Source organism: Embiotoca jacksoni, unplaced genomic scaffold (assembly GCF_022577435.1).
Source record: "Embiotoca jacksoni isolate LCO1_2020_lvr unplaced genomic scaffold, fEmbJac1.0.p SCAF_6, whole genome shotgun sequence".
Taxonomy (NCBI): domain Eukaryota; kingdom Metazoa; phylum Chordata; class Actinopteri; family Embiotocidae; genus Embiotoca; species Embiotoca jacksoni.
In genome coordinates, this window is record NW_027185414.1 from 14,118,930 (window position 1) to 14,134,785 (window position 15,856).

The 15,856-nt window shown below is 37.2% G+C and overlaps 1 protein-coding gene across 1 annotated transcript; it reads right to left on the reverse strand.

The window, feature by feature from the left end:
* Positions 1 to 1,256: 1,256 nt before the first annotated feature.
* Positions 1,257 to 13,267, reverse strand: LOC138213038 (uncharacterized). The gene is made up of 9 exons (XM_069173847.1): positions 13,068 to 13,267; positions 8,626 to 8,709; positions 8,027 to 8,101; positions 5,221 to 5,280; positions 5,065 to 5,145; positions 4,206 to 4,315; positions 3,806 to 3,921; positions 3,330 to 3,429; positions 1,257 to 3,180 (listed from the first exon to the last, which is right to left on the reverse strand). The coding sequence occupies exons 4-9, from the start codon at positions 5,268 to 5,270 to the stop codon at positions 2,936 to 2,938; spliced, it is 702 nt and encodes a 233-aa protein (XP_069029948.1). The 5' UTR covers positions 5,271 to 5,280; positions 8,027 to 8,101; positions 8,626 to 8,709; positions 13,068 to 13,267; the 3' UTR covers positions 1,257 to 2,935.
* Positions 13,268 to 15,856: the final 2,589 nt, after the last annotated feature.

Below are 15,856 nucleotides of genomic sequence, written 5' to 3' on the forward strand. Positions count from 1 at the left end.
ACTGGCTAAAAGCGCTCCTTAGATATCCCATTCACAAGAATAAGGCACAAGCTGAAAACAAAACACTTCTGACGACAACTGTCGCTGGTGAGATGAGATAAGACTTTATTAATCTGAGGCCGAGAGAAGAAATAGCCATGGTTTGCTGAGCAGCTGAAAACAAAACACAAACTTTGTAATAACAGTTAACAAAAATGACAAGACTCAAACATCAAAGTACATTAAATGTCTCTTTGGTGCTTTCCTCATTACCTACTTCCACTGACAATGGATTCCTTAGTTGGGGAGAAGCCACAATGAAGTCCTGAAAAATACAGAACCAGAGTTCATAATCTAACATTCACTACTGGATTCTGTTAATCAACCAGCTCTATTTTCTCTAATGATCAACGATATAGAGCTCTATTATCGTGAACTCTCGGGCACATGACAGTTCACAGTGAAGTGCTTCTGCTCAGTGCCCAGTTATTATTACCTGATCAATGAGGTCAACAGTTTCCGTTTTCTGAAGGGCTGAAGTGTTCACTGCACGTTCCTGAAGAGGTGAAGGCTCTGGCTCAGAGTCTGTTTGATATTTAGCTCTTAAAAAGAAAAAAAACATCCAACATTTTTTTGTGAATAAACATTTTTAGCTATGAATATCTACAACAGCACACAGTGAGACATGTTGCTCTAGTTTAATCTATCTATGATATACAGTTCATTTTTTAATGTTTAAATATGAATATTAAAACACCAGCAGCAGCTCCCTTTGACTTGCCTGTGATTTTATGTTTTAACTATTATTTTTGTTTTAGTTCAGTACAGGAATCAGATGTTTAAGATAAGATAAGATAAGATAAGATAAGATAAGATAAGATAAGATAAGATAAGATAAGATAAGATATGGCTGCAGCTCTTCTTCACATTCCAGGAAAAAATTTGACTGTGAGGATCTTAAAAAGAGGCGCAGCACATGATTGGTGATTTTGAAGTTTCACACATGTGAAGTCCAAGTCACCCGTTAAATACACACAGTCAATACTTACTACTATTGATGGTATAATTTTTTTAGCCACAGCTGTTGTTCAATGAATGATGACATTACTGTCTTCAGTCTTGGCAGTTCTTTTAGTGAGTAAAGGAAAGTCAGCACTGGATGTTTTTTTTTCTTTACTGCCAATTTTTGAACCATTTTTCTCTCTAAATTCCAATATTGTATGACTGAGAATGAAAGACAACTGGTTTAGCAAAACTCTCTGCTTATAATATTGCGAAATTTATTTTACGTTAAAGAAGTGAACAATATTCTTGTTTAGTGTCATTCTTAAGTAAGCATTAATAATTGAATTTTTTTTTTAAACATTGAGGCATTTTGAAACATCTGGACATTCATGGCCTTGCAGATCTGACAACATAGCAGAGCAAATCTTTCAGTTTTTCTTTTTAACACAACACAAAATTCTAATTTTGACATACACACATAAATGCAGACATTTAGAGGTTTCCGACAGGGGTGTTTTCTCTGATCGGCTGACTCTGCCATTTTGTAGTATATTGGCAGGTGGGGCAGAGCTGACTGAAGGACACAAAAGTCCCCATTTCAGACTCAAAGATATATTGTAGAGCGCTCTAAGCGCACAATCAACATCTGCTTTACAACCTGGACAAACTTGTCGGAGGAAACATTATCAGTCTGAAAATACAACAGCACATGGACACAAGCAGTCAGCTTTGTAAAGCCTTCAATGAAGTTCCCACAAAATAAAACTGTACATTGTCCATGCAGCCCATGAAATGCCAAATGTAACTGATTGTTGGCAATAGTGAGGAAGGCAAGACTGCAATCTGTACTTATGTACATACATCAACAAGGACACATATTGGGACAGTGATCATTTACACGATAGGTTTATATATAGCTTCATGAAGCTCGAATGTGAAATTGGAGCAGTGCGTTTCCCCACAGATGGGACACATACAGTACAGTGAGTGGTGATGTATGTACTTGGTTCTCTGTAGGTTTATGAATGGTTTAAGGTGTTGTCTACTTTTTAGAGAAAATTACTACGGATGCAGAAACAATTTGGGTAAATTTTCATGGTCATGTAAACTACTTTTAATATAACTGCATTGAAGGTCAACTCCTAATATAAGTTTGGAGGTTATGATGTAATCAGTCATGCTAACTCTGTGTGTTAAGTAGTTTGAAACATCTCCATTACACAATTGTCCACAGACTGTTTGTGGAGTAGAGATCTTTAATTGTAATTTTCAAAACTGAGGATCACAAAATTCTAGACAAATGTGTAAAGATTTCAAGAAACGAACACTATCTACATGGACACATGTCACTAGATGTACATTTTCCCCATAATTTGAACAAGAATGGCTTTGAAAGATCAAAATGGTATTTTCAATGGAAGCAGCACAAACATGTGTGGTAGGCATTGTTAGCATACAACTTAAAAATGATACTTTCCATTTAAATACAGCATCTGTACAGTGGCATTCATGCACACTAAACTTGGCTCATGTTCTCACTAGTTTCCCCAGTATTGTTACTGGCTGATTAAAATGCGAAGGATTTCATGGCAGGAGATTCCAATCGGAGGAACGACAAACTAGGATGCACTTGGTTACATTAGGTTTCTATAAAACAGTGCATGTGAGCATGAGTTTTGACTTACTGATGATAAAACTACATTAAAATCTTTGGGGCAGAATGTAACTGGCAGGCTGTAATTTTTTTTTTTTTACCGAAAGTGAGTCTTTATTTTGACTTAAAAAAAGAGGTACGGCAGCCACGCCTGCACAGACGCTTCAATGTGCAAAAAAAAATCTGCATCTTATCAATTTACGCAACTGATATAATACATCTATCTGAGAAGCAACAATTCAAAATACTCATCAAAACTGCTGGAGTGTTTTCTCTTGGTACACCAAAGTTCATTATTCATTGCTTCTTAGTTGAATCAACTTTTAAGACAGTAAAGCAAGGCATAGAGCAGGGTACAGAGCGGGTCTGTGACTTGCACTGGTCTGACAGCAGTTGGTTGGATGATGTTGTATATACGGCAGGACTCGAGACACTGGATAAGGACATGGGGTTGTTACAAATTTGATACACTTCAGAAGTGTGGACAATGTTGTAGTCCTCAGACATCATTGCGGCCTCATTCTGGAAAAGATGCCGCTGAGCTGTTGAAAACAAAACACAAAATCTTACGTTAATGTTATAACAGCTAATTAAAATAAATTCACCATAAAAACACAAGGCTCGTCACACAATGATTGAAAACATCATGGTACATTACAAAAAGTCCCCTCGGTGCTATTCTCACTTTTACCTGGTACCACTGAAAATGAATTCCCAGCAAGGCACTGCGGACTGAGAGAGCCAGTGAACTCTGTCCTGCTGGTTAGTTGAGGTGAAGCTACAATGAAGTCCTGAAAATACAGAAACAGAGGTCATAATCTAACGTTCACTACTGGATTCTGTTAATCAACCAGCTCTATTTTCTCGAGGAGTGTGCCTTTGTATGCCTTCTTGTACCAAGTCATACGTGTGGTGCACTTGCATACAGGGTGGGATCAGAAAGAGTACAGTATCATACATTAACAGAAGGTGTATTAAAGGCTGTGAAACACATGAACAATCCCATTTACACACAGGACTCTCCTCATGATGACGCACTGACTGGAGAGAAAACACCATGAGTGTGTGTGACAACAGTGTATTTTTACAGAACAAGGAAGCTTTGCATCATTTATTCAAGTCATTAATTACACATAGATCACAAAGTCATTTTAACATCATCATTACCTGGTTACTGAGGTCAACAGGTTCTGGAGTTTCTGTTTTCACCTGAGGTGGTGAAGTGTTCGCTGCATTTCCCTGAAGAGGTGAAGGCTCCAGCTTATAGTCTGTTTGGTCTTTGGCTATGAAAAAGAGGGTTGGGGTAAGGTTTGGGGTTGGACATACAAAAAGGAAAAATTTCTGGCATTTTGCAAATAAAATTTTAGCTCCAAATATGTGTAAGAGCACACAGACATGTTAGCACCTTTTATATCTTAATGAATAAATAGTCAACATATTCAACAGTAGCAGCTCACTTTGAATTGCACATGATGTCACGTTCAGATTTAACTGTTATTTATTCGTGTTTTAGTGCAGCACAGGGATGAGATGTTAAAAAACCTCATCACCAACATGTGTTACATACTAAACTCTCCGACGTCATCCTCGGCTTTGACCTGAAGTTTTGAAGTTTGTTTCTGCCATGGCTGCAGCTCCTCTTCTTCACATTCCAGGAAAAGTTCCGACGTTGTGGACCTGAAAAAGAGCGGCAGCACTAGTCACGTAGGTGCTGTAATCTATCCCAGCTGACTCTGGGCGAAAGCGGTAGTCCATCACAGAAAGACATACTACCTTTCATGCTCACATTCACAACTATGGGCAATTTTGAATGACCGATTAACCTAACACGTATGTGTTTGGAGTGTGGGAGGAGGCTCTGCCACCACCATGGTGCCCAAAATGTTTCAGTAAAGGAACAGCGGTACTTTCACCACCTAGATTTTTTTTTTCCTCTTCTGCTTTTTTTTAAACAATTTTTCTCCCCTTAGATTACAATATTCTCTGATTGTGGGCTGGTTTAGCAAAGCTCTCTGCTTATAATATTTTTGATCAATTTAAAAATGTATTTAACACTAAAACAGTAAACAATATTCTTGTTCAGTGTCATTCTTAAGTAGCCCCAAACCTGCAGGTGTGTCTGTCTTGGACAGGTTGCTCTGCAGCTACATGACCAAAGCGTGCGGCCTCTTTGTTTTTTGAGTCTGATAAATGATTTATTTACAGTAGCATCATTCAATGCACACAGAGTTGCCAGTTTATAAAAATGCACTTGGCTCAGTAAGTTTATGTTCAACACAACAGCCCTGCAATAATTCCTGTCTTTTGATGCTTATTGTATCACTTTTTGTCTACTCCGACAGTTTATGGCACCGCTGAATTGTATATCTAAATATTAACTGAAGACAACGGGACTTGCTTAAGGTTCTTCAAAAACATGCAGGTACCTCTGAGGAATTAGTGGTACGTAGACATCTTCATCGCTGCTGTCATCTGCTCCTTCAGCTCTAAGTTCAGAGATTTCAGATCTGTGATATCAAAAACAGATCTGATGATACAGCCAAATAAATTAATATAAACTGTATGATATTGTTTAAAATTACTCTGTATTCTTCACGCTGTTGCATTCATCCTCATCAATGGTGACCTCCATCTCCTCAAAACTGAAAAGGACAAATTACAAGGAGGACACAGAATAAGACGGATATCAAGACGGCAGGTCTTGGATGCAGCAACTGTGTGGGTGTCGCCAAACATATTAGCTTTTTTCTAAGGTCATGAATGATCACACTACACTGTAAATGTGACCCAATAGCATTTGCACCATAATGTATTTCAAGTATAAATTAAAACTGCAAGCAGTGGTATGCGGGCCCTTGCAGCTTCATGTCGGGGATCCAGTGGGTCGGGGCCGCCGGCAGTTTTATTTTTTCTCGATCTTGTTCCTTGTTCTTCTTTAAAAAAAAAAAAAAGGCTTTTTTTTTGACAGTTTTAGCATCTTCAAAAACTCATGAAACTTGGTGCCTGATGCATGTTTCATGAGGTTTAGAGCATCAAAATTAATTTTGGGTCACTTTTTGGACGACATGACTTTTCTTTGAATATTTTGGACGACATACTTTGGATATTTTGGATGCTTTTTAATGCCTTTTTGGAGTATGACCTTTTTCTGAACTGTAACTCAAGTTACTTCTCACTGTGAGGCAACTGCTCTAACACCACTGTCCGAAATATGAAAAAAAAAAAAAAAAAGTCACTTTTGGCCCTTTGGTTTGGTATTAGTACGATTGCATGTACAAAGCCCAACGGCTTACCCTTAGAGGGACTTGCCTTAGGAGGTGTCGCCCTCTGTGAACCACGTGACTTACCCTTAGAGGGATTTGCTCTCCGTGACCCGTGTGGCTTTATTAGGGGGACTCGCCCACAGTAAACCATGAACCTTGTGTGTTCAGCGGGTAAACCATGAACCTTATGTGTTACCTCGGCAGATAAACCATGAACCATGTGTGTTACCTGAGTGGGGCTTGAACCTGTGTCTTCATGATGTCCTTTCCAGCTTGCTGTCAGTGTCGTAGACCACTGGACTATCTTCGGCGCCAGAGGAATTCACTCAGCGCTTCCAGAGACTCAACCGACAGTCTGGTTAACTCAACAGGTCAAATATCCTGCTTCACCAAGGTTGCTATTAATGGTTCAGATTCCACTTTGGCCTGTTGATGGTGATTTAACTTTTAGTGAAGTTGAAACGTTTGGAGAAATTTCAAAAGTTTTACATACACTACACATTACAGGAAGATATTTAATATCACTGCAGACTCCCTTGAAAACATATATATCGACTATCCAAAGAATGTCTGCGGCAATTTTGGTCGCATTTGAATGAATATTTGTGGATGGTGGAGTTATATGTTGCAGTGAGCCAAAGATTTGTCACAATGCAGCCCATCAAATGGGAACATTGGTGGCGCAGTGATTAGCACTGTTGCCTCAGTAAAAGTTTTGGGGGTTCAAATCCTCCTTCTGTAATAACTAAAAAAAAAAATCATACTATAGCATGTCATCCAAATTATGAAAAAAAAAGTCACACAACAGCAAAAAGTGACCTAAAAGTCATTTTTGGGTCATTTTTTTGGACGTGGTATATTATGACTTTTATATCATATTTTGAACAACATGCTATAGTATGACTTTTATATCATATTTTGGACGACATGCCACAGGCACACCGATCGACGAAAACAAATTCTTATGATAACTTTTAATTCCAAACATGTTAAGAGTGCACAGACTCAATTTCAAGTCGGTCCGCCAAATTCCCTAGGAGGAGTTCGTTAAAGTACAACATGTGCGAATCGCCAAAAATGGTGACTAAATTCAAAATGGCGGACTTCCTGTTGAGTTGACGTAATGGTGCAATGTAACTTTTTTGTACGTCTAGGTGTGATACACATGTCCACCGGATTTCGTGCATGTAGGTAAATGTGGCCGCCGGGGCATCTCTTGAGGGGGCGCTAGCGAGCCATTTGGCCACACCAACTCGCAACTCCACTAGAATACAAAATTTTTCACCAGGAAAGATGTGTAAAAACGTTCATGAGTTTTTGAATATGATAAAGCCTCCAAATAGTCCATTTATTTTTGAGGAGAAAAATAATAATAATCACTTGAATAACAACAGGGCTTTCGCACCTTCGGTGCTCGGGCCCTAATAAGAATCACTGCCTTACTGTTTTTTTGCCTTGAGTTTGTCCCTTGTTTGTCCAGTCATATAATATATGTTGTGAAATTATGGTCACCATCTCTACTCTTGAGTTATGGTGTTAAATAATGAACAAAAAAGTGTTTTTTGCAGATGATGTCACAGTGACGTCTGATATAAAATGTATCCTATTTAATATTTTTTTTACTGTTATTTTTATTTCTTTACCTGTGACTATAATGCTGCTGTAGTGAAAAAAATTCCCCTTGTGGGATTAATAAAGTCTCTATCTATCTATCTATCTATCTATCTATCTATCTATCTATCTATCTATCTATCTATCTATCTATCTATTAAATATTTATTTAAAATGTTGACATAAATAGGGCATGAATTCTTGAATTATGGCCACAAATTTTTTTTTGGAAGGTCACAGTGACCTTTGATTACCAAAATCAAATCACTTCATCCTTGAGTCCAAGTGAACATTTCTGCCAAATTCTAAGAAATTCTCTTTTGGAGTTCCTGGGTTACCATGAGCATGGGACCAACAACCCAAGAATTTGCATGTATCACCAAAGAGGCAGCAGATTAGCTCAGTAGAAAACTACTACACAAGAAAATTATTTCAATGCTCAGGAATACAGAGTCCACAGTGAAGTCAGTGCAGTGCACAGACATATAAACCTACTGAAATGCAGATTACTAACCTGTCCTGGGGCCAAGTCTCCTCTGATTCCACATTTGTAGAGTTACTCTGATGTTCAGCATCGTCTTGATCATCTCTGCAGACACATACTGAGTCATTATCTGACCAAGTTGTTACATGTGAACATTCATTTTGTGGTGGGATGCCGGTGAAATAAAATGTGTTCAAATGCCAAAGCCAGTGCGACTGAGCATGAAAAGCACTACGATGCCATGCAAGGTTATCGTTAGATGTTCCATCCATCTCTGCCTTTCACTACGTGTCCTGTTGTGTTCTACTAATAAATCTTTCTCTTTTTGTTATTAAATAGAATAGTTTATTGTTAGTTTCATATTTCAAGCATCTCAAACATTTAATACAGCACTACAAAATTGGGGTCAAAATCTCAAACTGTTCTAGTCAGGAAATGGACTGCCGAGGTAAAACTTTATAAAAATGATATACTCGGATTACGTACAAATTAAAACAATGAGGTCAGTCCGTGTACGAAGCACTTTGAATTGCCTTGTTGTTGAAATGTGCTATACAAAATAAACTTGCCTTGCCTATAAACTGATGTGTTAAATCCAGCTGTAAAGGTGAAGCTAGGTTACAGTTTACCTTTTGTGGGCCGACACATGTCCAACACTTGATCGAGCAGTAGACTCCCGTATACAAGTTCTAGTCGGGGATTTCTTTTCATAACTGTAAAAAAGAAACCCTGCTGTTAAACACAAAAACTCATCTAGAAGATGGGAAGCTTGCAAACTTACTTTTGTCTTAGCAAACACAGGTTACAAGTTTACATGCTAGATTCTGTCTGAATGCATCAGCTGTGAAATCACATATTGCAGACAAGAGTTACATTCAAAGTTTTACAAAAAACCATCACACTCATACTGAAATTACAAACTAACTCGACAGGTTGTTCAGATATTTCAATTTGATTTCATTCTTCTGAAGACTCTGGACATTGTTAGCAGATTTTTTTCAAATGCAATTTTTGTTAATGCCTGTGCCAAGAATTGGGGAAGCGTCAGTGGAAGCGGATATTGTACAGATTATATGCTAAATTAATCTGCCTGTTAGATATTTGGGTCAAATCCCAGGTATCACAACATAAAAAAAAAAATATGACAACAAACAAGAGCAATAAAATACATAAAAGAAAGTACCTTTATTGTTTATTTTTTCCACTTTATTTTGCAAGAAACACAGTATGACAAGTGAAAAAAGATACAACACTGCATATAAAAAGCAATATATACCTGCACACGTGTGTGTGTGTGTGTGTGTGTGTGTGTGTGTGTGTGTGTGTGTGTGTGTGTGTGTGTGTGTGTGTGAGAAAGAGATGTGACATTTTTTCAACAACTTTCATGTTGAAATCATAATCCATACCCTGTTCGTAGGTGCAAATATAAAAATCTATGCAATAAAGCAGTCATTTATTTTTAAACAATATTTTTCTGTTGGTTTTATCAAACTGAGGTCTTTATGACCTACAATCAACTGGTTCACATTTTAAGCTTCATAAATGTCTTTTATGAACAAACAACACAACAAAAATTGAATTACTGCATAAAAACAGTCCCTTGCAATGACATACAGAATTATCAGTCACATCCCCCTGCAGCTGCTAATTGTGACAAACAATCAGCTTAACTTCTCCAGAGTTGTTGGCATTTAGGGCAGCCTGCTTCTTTTAAGAAGCCCGTTTAAGGTGAAGTTTCCATTCAAAATTGTTCACTGTAAACATAAATCAGATGACCTGATGCCTCTCAAGTATTTGTATTGGACTTCCATGTTTCCTCTCCATCCAAAGCAGATTTCATACAACAGTTTTTATGATTTAGTGAAGCATGTAAGAAAATCTAAAGTGGCTGTTAGACGTCCTAAAATGTGAATCATCCTGTCACCAGTCAGAGTTTATATCAGTGATTGCTGTTGGAATGTGTGTCCAGCTATTTAACACTTATTTTAACAAAAATGTTTCATTTATAGGACCTTATTTTTAGCATCTCTGACTGGTTCTTGAGACTCAAACAGTCTGGATATATCAGCCTTTGCTGTTTCAGTTTTCACCATTCCTTTTGGCACCAATATTCATTCTGATTTCACATCACACTGTGTAAAGCACTGATTCTCTTTCAGTGGTGAGTGATGCTAAACTCACATCATGTACATGTCATGAATTCCTGCCAGAGTTCAACTAAATTTTGATCCCAAACAGGCTGACCTCCACAATGCAGGTTAAGTGGCATTTTCGCTTTGAAAGGAGGCAGATATGATTACAGCATTGAAAGACTACAGAGAAGAAAGAAGTTACTCTACACAATTAAAAATTCCCAGAGTGAAGTGAATTTCAGTTTACGATTACACCAGCTAATACTAATACAAGCCTCCTGCAATAAACCCTACCTTCATGAAGGCATATTACTTGTTAAAGAGGGGACAAAACTACCATATGAGCACATTTTCTTACACAATATCGAAAAGGATTCTAAATATATATTACACAGCGGTGAAACACCTGTTTATAGTAAACTTTGTGTTTGAATTATTGTTTATTTGATATTTGTGTATTTTAAATATGTTAAATATTTGAAATAAACATTAAAACAATGATTCCTCTGTTTAACTGGGGATTTTCATTGGGTCAGGAACATCTGGTGAAGTTTGGGTGATCTGAGTTTGTCCAACAGGTGGCAGTCTGGAATTAATAATGGACGGCTGAGGAGCCTGCCATGGATCCATTATAAATCAACAAGAAGACTTGCTTTTAATTTCCCCTTTTCATGACATCTGGGCTTCAACTCAGTAGTTCAGCATGTTTGTTGTCCAACAGACATTCAGTGTTACACTATAAAAACATGAGCACATGGTCAGGATCGAACCTTTTAGTTTCCACTCGTACACATGTTCAATTGCATTTTTATTATGAATAGTGTATGGAACTGTTCTCAATTACAGAATTTGGAAATCACACTCTTCTACAATCTACAGGGTCTGAAATGCTGTATTGTTATCTTGCTTTTTGCTTTATTTCCTGTGAGCACAAAAAAAAAGTATGTCCAGCAACAATAACAGTCCATTAATTGTGTAACTATTAGCAGTCTGGCAAATTTACCAAAGGGCTCCATGATCTAGGTATATGGAATGATTGGATATATCTTTGTTATGTCACTGATATAATAAGTAGCTACAGTAAAGATAATCGATAAATATCCTACTGCCACATTCAATGGGTGTTTTGTAAGTTTAAGAGTTTTGTTTACAAGCTTTCCTGAAGTTTGTTTTATTATTTGCTGTAACATAAGCTAAATGCATTCACATTACAATTACATACGTACATTCATATTGTAAACAGTAGAAATCATAATTAGACAGGGACAAAGAACGTGTAACCTCTAACTTTTACCACTGTGTTGTACCCTATGCATTACCCTGTTTAAACTACATGTGTTAGAATATAACATGATCGGCTGTGACTCACTTGTACCAAATGCAAGTCCAGGATAAACACCACCTTGCCAACTACCATTGTTCACACACAGCAACATTAGGGAATCTATTATTTGTCACGATGCATTCTGATGTTTACTCTATTACCATGAATAAAGTACTAAAACCAGGGTTAGAACCATGAAGGCGAATACAGCACTGTAGAGAAGATTAAGTTACAGAAACTAAAATATTCATTAATAATATAAAGATTGCTCTGAAAATAAAACCGGCATGAGTCGTTTTTGTCTCAGGGAAAATATGACATAAACATAAAACCTAAATCAAAACTATCTTGCCTCTGAAAGTGCACCAGTACTGTAATATCTGTAAACTTGTGCAGTGTTTAAGTATCTTGGAGAACATGCCACAGTTTTTCTGACGATTCAAACACAGTTTAGTTATTTTTTTCATAGTTTGAAATTGCTGATGTCTTTTTCACTACAAAGTCTGTTTTTAGTTTTTTTTTCATCATAATAATCAGGTAAATTTGGATTTTAACAACAGACGATGCTTCATAAGGGTCAACGTCTTGATTCAACAGCTCACTGTCAGGCCTGTTCACATTGTTTATTATTTAAATTGTTTATAAAAAAAATAATTTCATTATTAAATTTGATTTAAACATTAGTTTAAATGAAACATTATACAGAATAAACGAGTTTCTAAAGACTTAGACTGTTAAATTAACTTCCTCTTGGACAGCATTTTAAAAACTGTACTAACAAGCATCTTAATCTAAATTGACTTTGAGAATATATTTCTCTTAAATAAACGTATATGTTTTCAGTCCATGTGTTCTCTGGAAAATAAAACACGAAGACCAACCTCCGCTACAAAAGTCATGTGACTTCCTGTCAAGCGCGGAGGCGGATCTCCAACATGTCAGCCTCTTGTGTCTGCAGCTTCACAAACAGTCCCCGTGTCTCAATTTGTGTTCTTCTGTACTTTCACTTGCTAGTTTAAGTGCATAACTGCGTCCACACTGACAAGTATGGCACCATACAGTGTATTATGAGAACCCGGATGGTGAAGTCATAATAGTCAATTGAGTATGAAACTCTTTGAGTCCTCTCACTCTCAACGATCGCCATCATGGCTACGTAGCGGAAAAGGAGGGACTACCGACCAAACTGCTGAAAATTGCGGTGAACGTGCAAGTCTACACAAAACTGTTCATTTTTCAGGATCCGATATGTGCATAGGGCTTTGAAAGTGTTTAAATTTCGGGTGACCTACGCTTTACACTGCGCCTGAACGCTTCCTGCGTAGACACAGCTGCTGCTGCACTGCAAAACATGAAGCTCATTTCTGTGTAGACCAGACACGGTGACGACAGAGAGAAGAGGCTGCAGCATGACCAGAAAAGAACCCAAAGGTGGAGAAATCTCAGTATAGTGAGCTGTTAATTTGGCCTAAATCCTGTGAAAAATGCTTCAGCTCTGCACCTAATAGTGGGGGAAACCGTGTCAAGATTACAGCTCCAAGACAATCATCCATTATTTAGGTAGAATAAATGCAATAGCCACATTGCCTAGTCCAAATATTTAGCAAACACCAACCTGTCCAGGAGTAGTAAAGCCACATCCGTGTCTGCCCTCAGTCCCTTTCTTTCTTTCAGAGCTCTCCAACGGGGAAAAGCTACACCAATGACTATCCTTGTTTGTGCTCGCCATCGATCGCTTTCTTTTTTTGATCTCAATCCTTCCTCTGAACGCTGAGGTTGTTTCTTACATGGAGCATTCACTCGAGAAACTTTACTTGGACCCATACTCTTAAGCTGCTGCAGCCTGCTCCTCTCGTTGCTGCGGTTGCTCCACCCCTTTTCAGCTCCTGCAAAACGGAGTCACGTGAATGCATCACTACCGGTTCAAAAGCAGGAATGTCTCACCAGACACTCGATTTAAAAGCTGCTTGTGCTGTGAAATACAGAGAGATGGCGATATATGGTAGCGATAGACATAATCAGTATTATATAAACTTGTTTTGCAGGGGCAGAAGAGAACGAAGCGTTCAGGTCCTCTACTAATGTACATTTTTAATACCAGAGAAAATACTCCACTACAAGAAAAAGTCTTGCATTCAAAAACTTACACAAGAAAAAATATGTAAGTATTATCAGCAAAATATGTTGTAAGCATCAAAAGAAAAAGTACACTGCAGAAAATGTTGCCTGTCCGTGTTTTATTATTATATAACATGTAGGGCCTATATATTTTACTTCTACATTATTGTGTTGGATTTTACAGCGGTTTTGCTGCTGATGTTATTGAAGGTTGCTCTAATTTTAACTATTTAGTTGGAGGTTTAATACACAACAGTAATGGATCATATTCTGTAAGATCATCATTTTGTATCGTTACAGTCCCATTAGAACCACGTATCCCTAAAAAGTCAACACCCTCAGTAAAACAGTTTGTTTCTGCTTTGTAAAAAAATCATTTTCCAGCTGATCCAAGAGGGATATTTTTAGATAGTGTCTTAACAATGAAGAAATAGGAGAATGTTCTCAACCCATAGGGGATCATTTATTTCTGCCAGTTTATCAAAAAAAAATTTAAGTTAAAATCACTAAGTTGGAGAAACATACACTGGACAGAAAGGCCATGGAAATTTGTAACATGAAAAGTGACTAATAACTAAAGCTGTGAGACAAATGTATTAGAGCAGCCTGAAAAGTACAATATATGCCTCTGAAATGTTGTGCTGTAGAAATATGAAGATAAATGTGAATATACAACTGAAATAGAAGTAACTCAAATTTGTACTCAAGTAGTAATTGAGTAAATGTACTTACTTACATTCCACAACTGGGCAAGGGGTTGAATTTAATGAATGTTCAAGAACTCAGCAGCCATTTAACATCATTAGTTTTTGTGAGAGATGATCTATTTGTGTTAGGGCAGTGAGGAAAATATAAAACACATTATATATAGTTCAATTATTGTTTGTAACACAAGATGTCAGTAGACATGTAGCTAAAGGGGCCTGATGTGGAGGATTTTTTTGTGTCCAGTCTGCACAACTACTGCGTCCAAAAAAAATATGTCCTCTCCGATCGTGGTGTCCAGCTTATTGGAAAATGGGCCTTTTTTTTTTTTTTTTTCTCCAGCCTCTCTTGTCTATTTAGTTGTTCATATGTTCTCAGTGCTCTCACTGAGGGCCAAAAGTGTTGGCGGCTCTGGGACTAAGTTTACTGAAGCTCATTTAGGTGTAACAGGCCTCATTCAATAAAACATCTGCATAAGATGGGAGGGGCAACCCCTAGTGATGCACCAACACCCTACTGGCTCCTCATAAGGTTTACACAGGTTTTATGATGCTTTTCAACAAGGATTCGTATTTATTTACGTATTGTATTTCATTTACGCTGTCTACTGGATATACAAACATATTCTTAAATTAAAATTATAGTCAGGATTAAAGTGAAGTAAACCAGCTGGAACTGTTTAAGCTCTAAAATACATCTGAGTGACTTTGATGTTATTTAGGCAACTAGAAGCAGGTCGAGATGGTTTGAATGGGTCAAACCGTGTCCCTGGCAAAAAAACTTCTAAATACGTCATTTTAATATAAATGGAGATGGGTTTTCAGAGGTATAATGAACACCAGGTGAGGGAATTCAATGTAAACTGCAGTCATCAAAATATTTTAAGTGGATTTATGGACAGCATTACAATGAAAAATAATCAAGGCATAATTTTAGGTGTTTCCTAAAATTCTAAACATCAGCAGTAGACATTTCACAACGGGAGAATCTGCAAGAGAAATACACTGCAGCATGTGAGAATATACTCCTTTGGGTTATCTATAGGCCTACTGAAAGATTTTTGGACAATAACCCCTGTTTCCAAATCAGTGGACCCACAATTACAATTCAGTTCAATTCAAAACATTATTTCAGACTCAGGGTCCAGATAAAAAACAAAATCTTCACATGGAATAAAACGATATATTAGTGTCCTCGTAAGAGACAGCTGTACCAGTGTCTCCAAAATTGAGATTAGCACATAGTACTAAATTGTGATAACTTTATTTTCTGAGTTATTTAGCCGACGAATACATTTGTATCTGAAATTTCTTACAGATTTTAAAGCGTGGACTCCTGCAGACACAAACATTTCACTTTCACTACACCATCTTGTTCTCTTACTCTCGTGGCATCATTATAAGTTGCTTTAAGTTTCTGTAAGTTTGCTTTTTGGTAGTTTGCCCACAAGTTAGCAAAGTGTAAAACAGTACAATATACTCCAAACAGAGAAACATTCACATCTGTGCACAAACCAAAAAAAAAAAAAAAAGTATCACAGAATGTTTTTTTTTTTATTTATCTTGCCAACATAAAGATCTA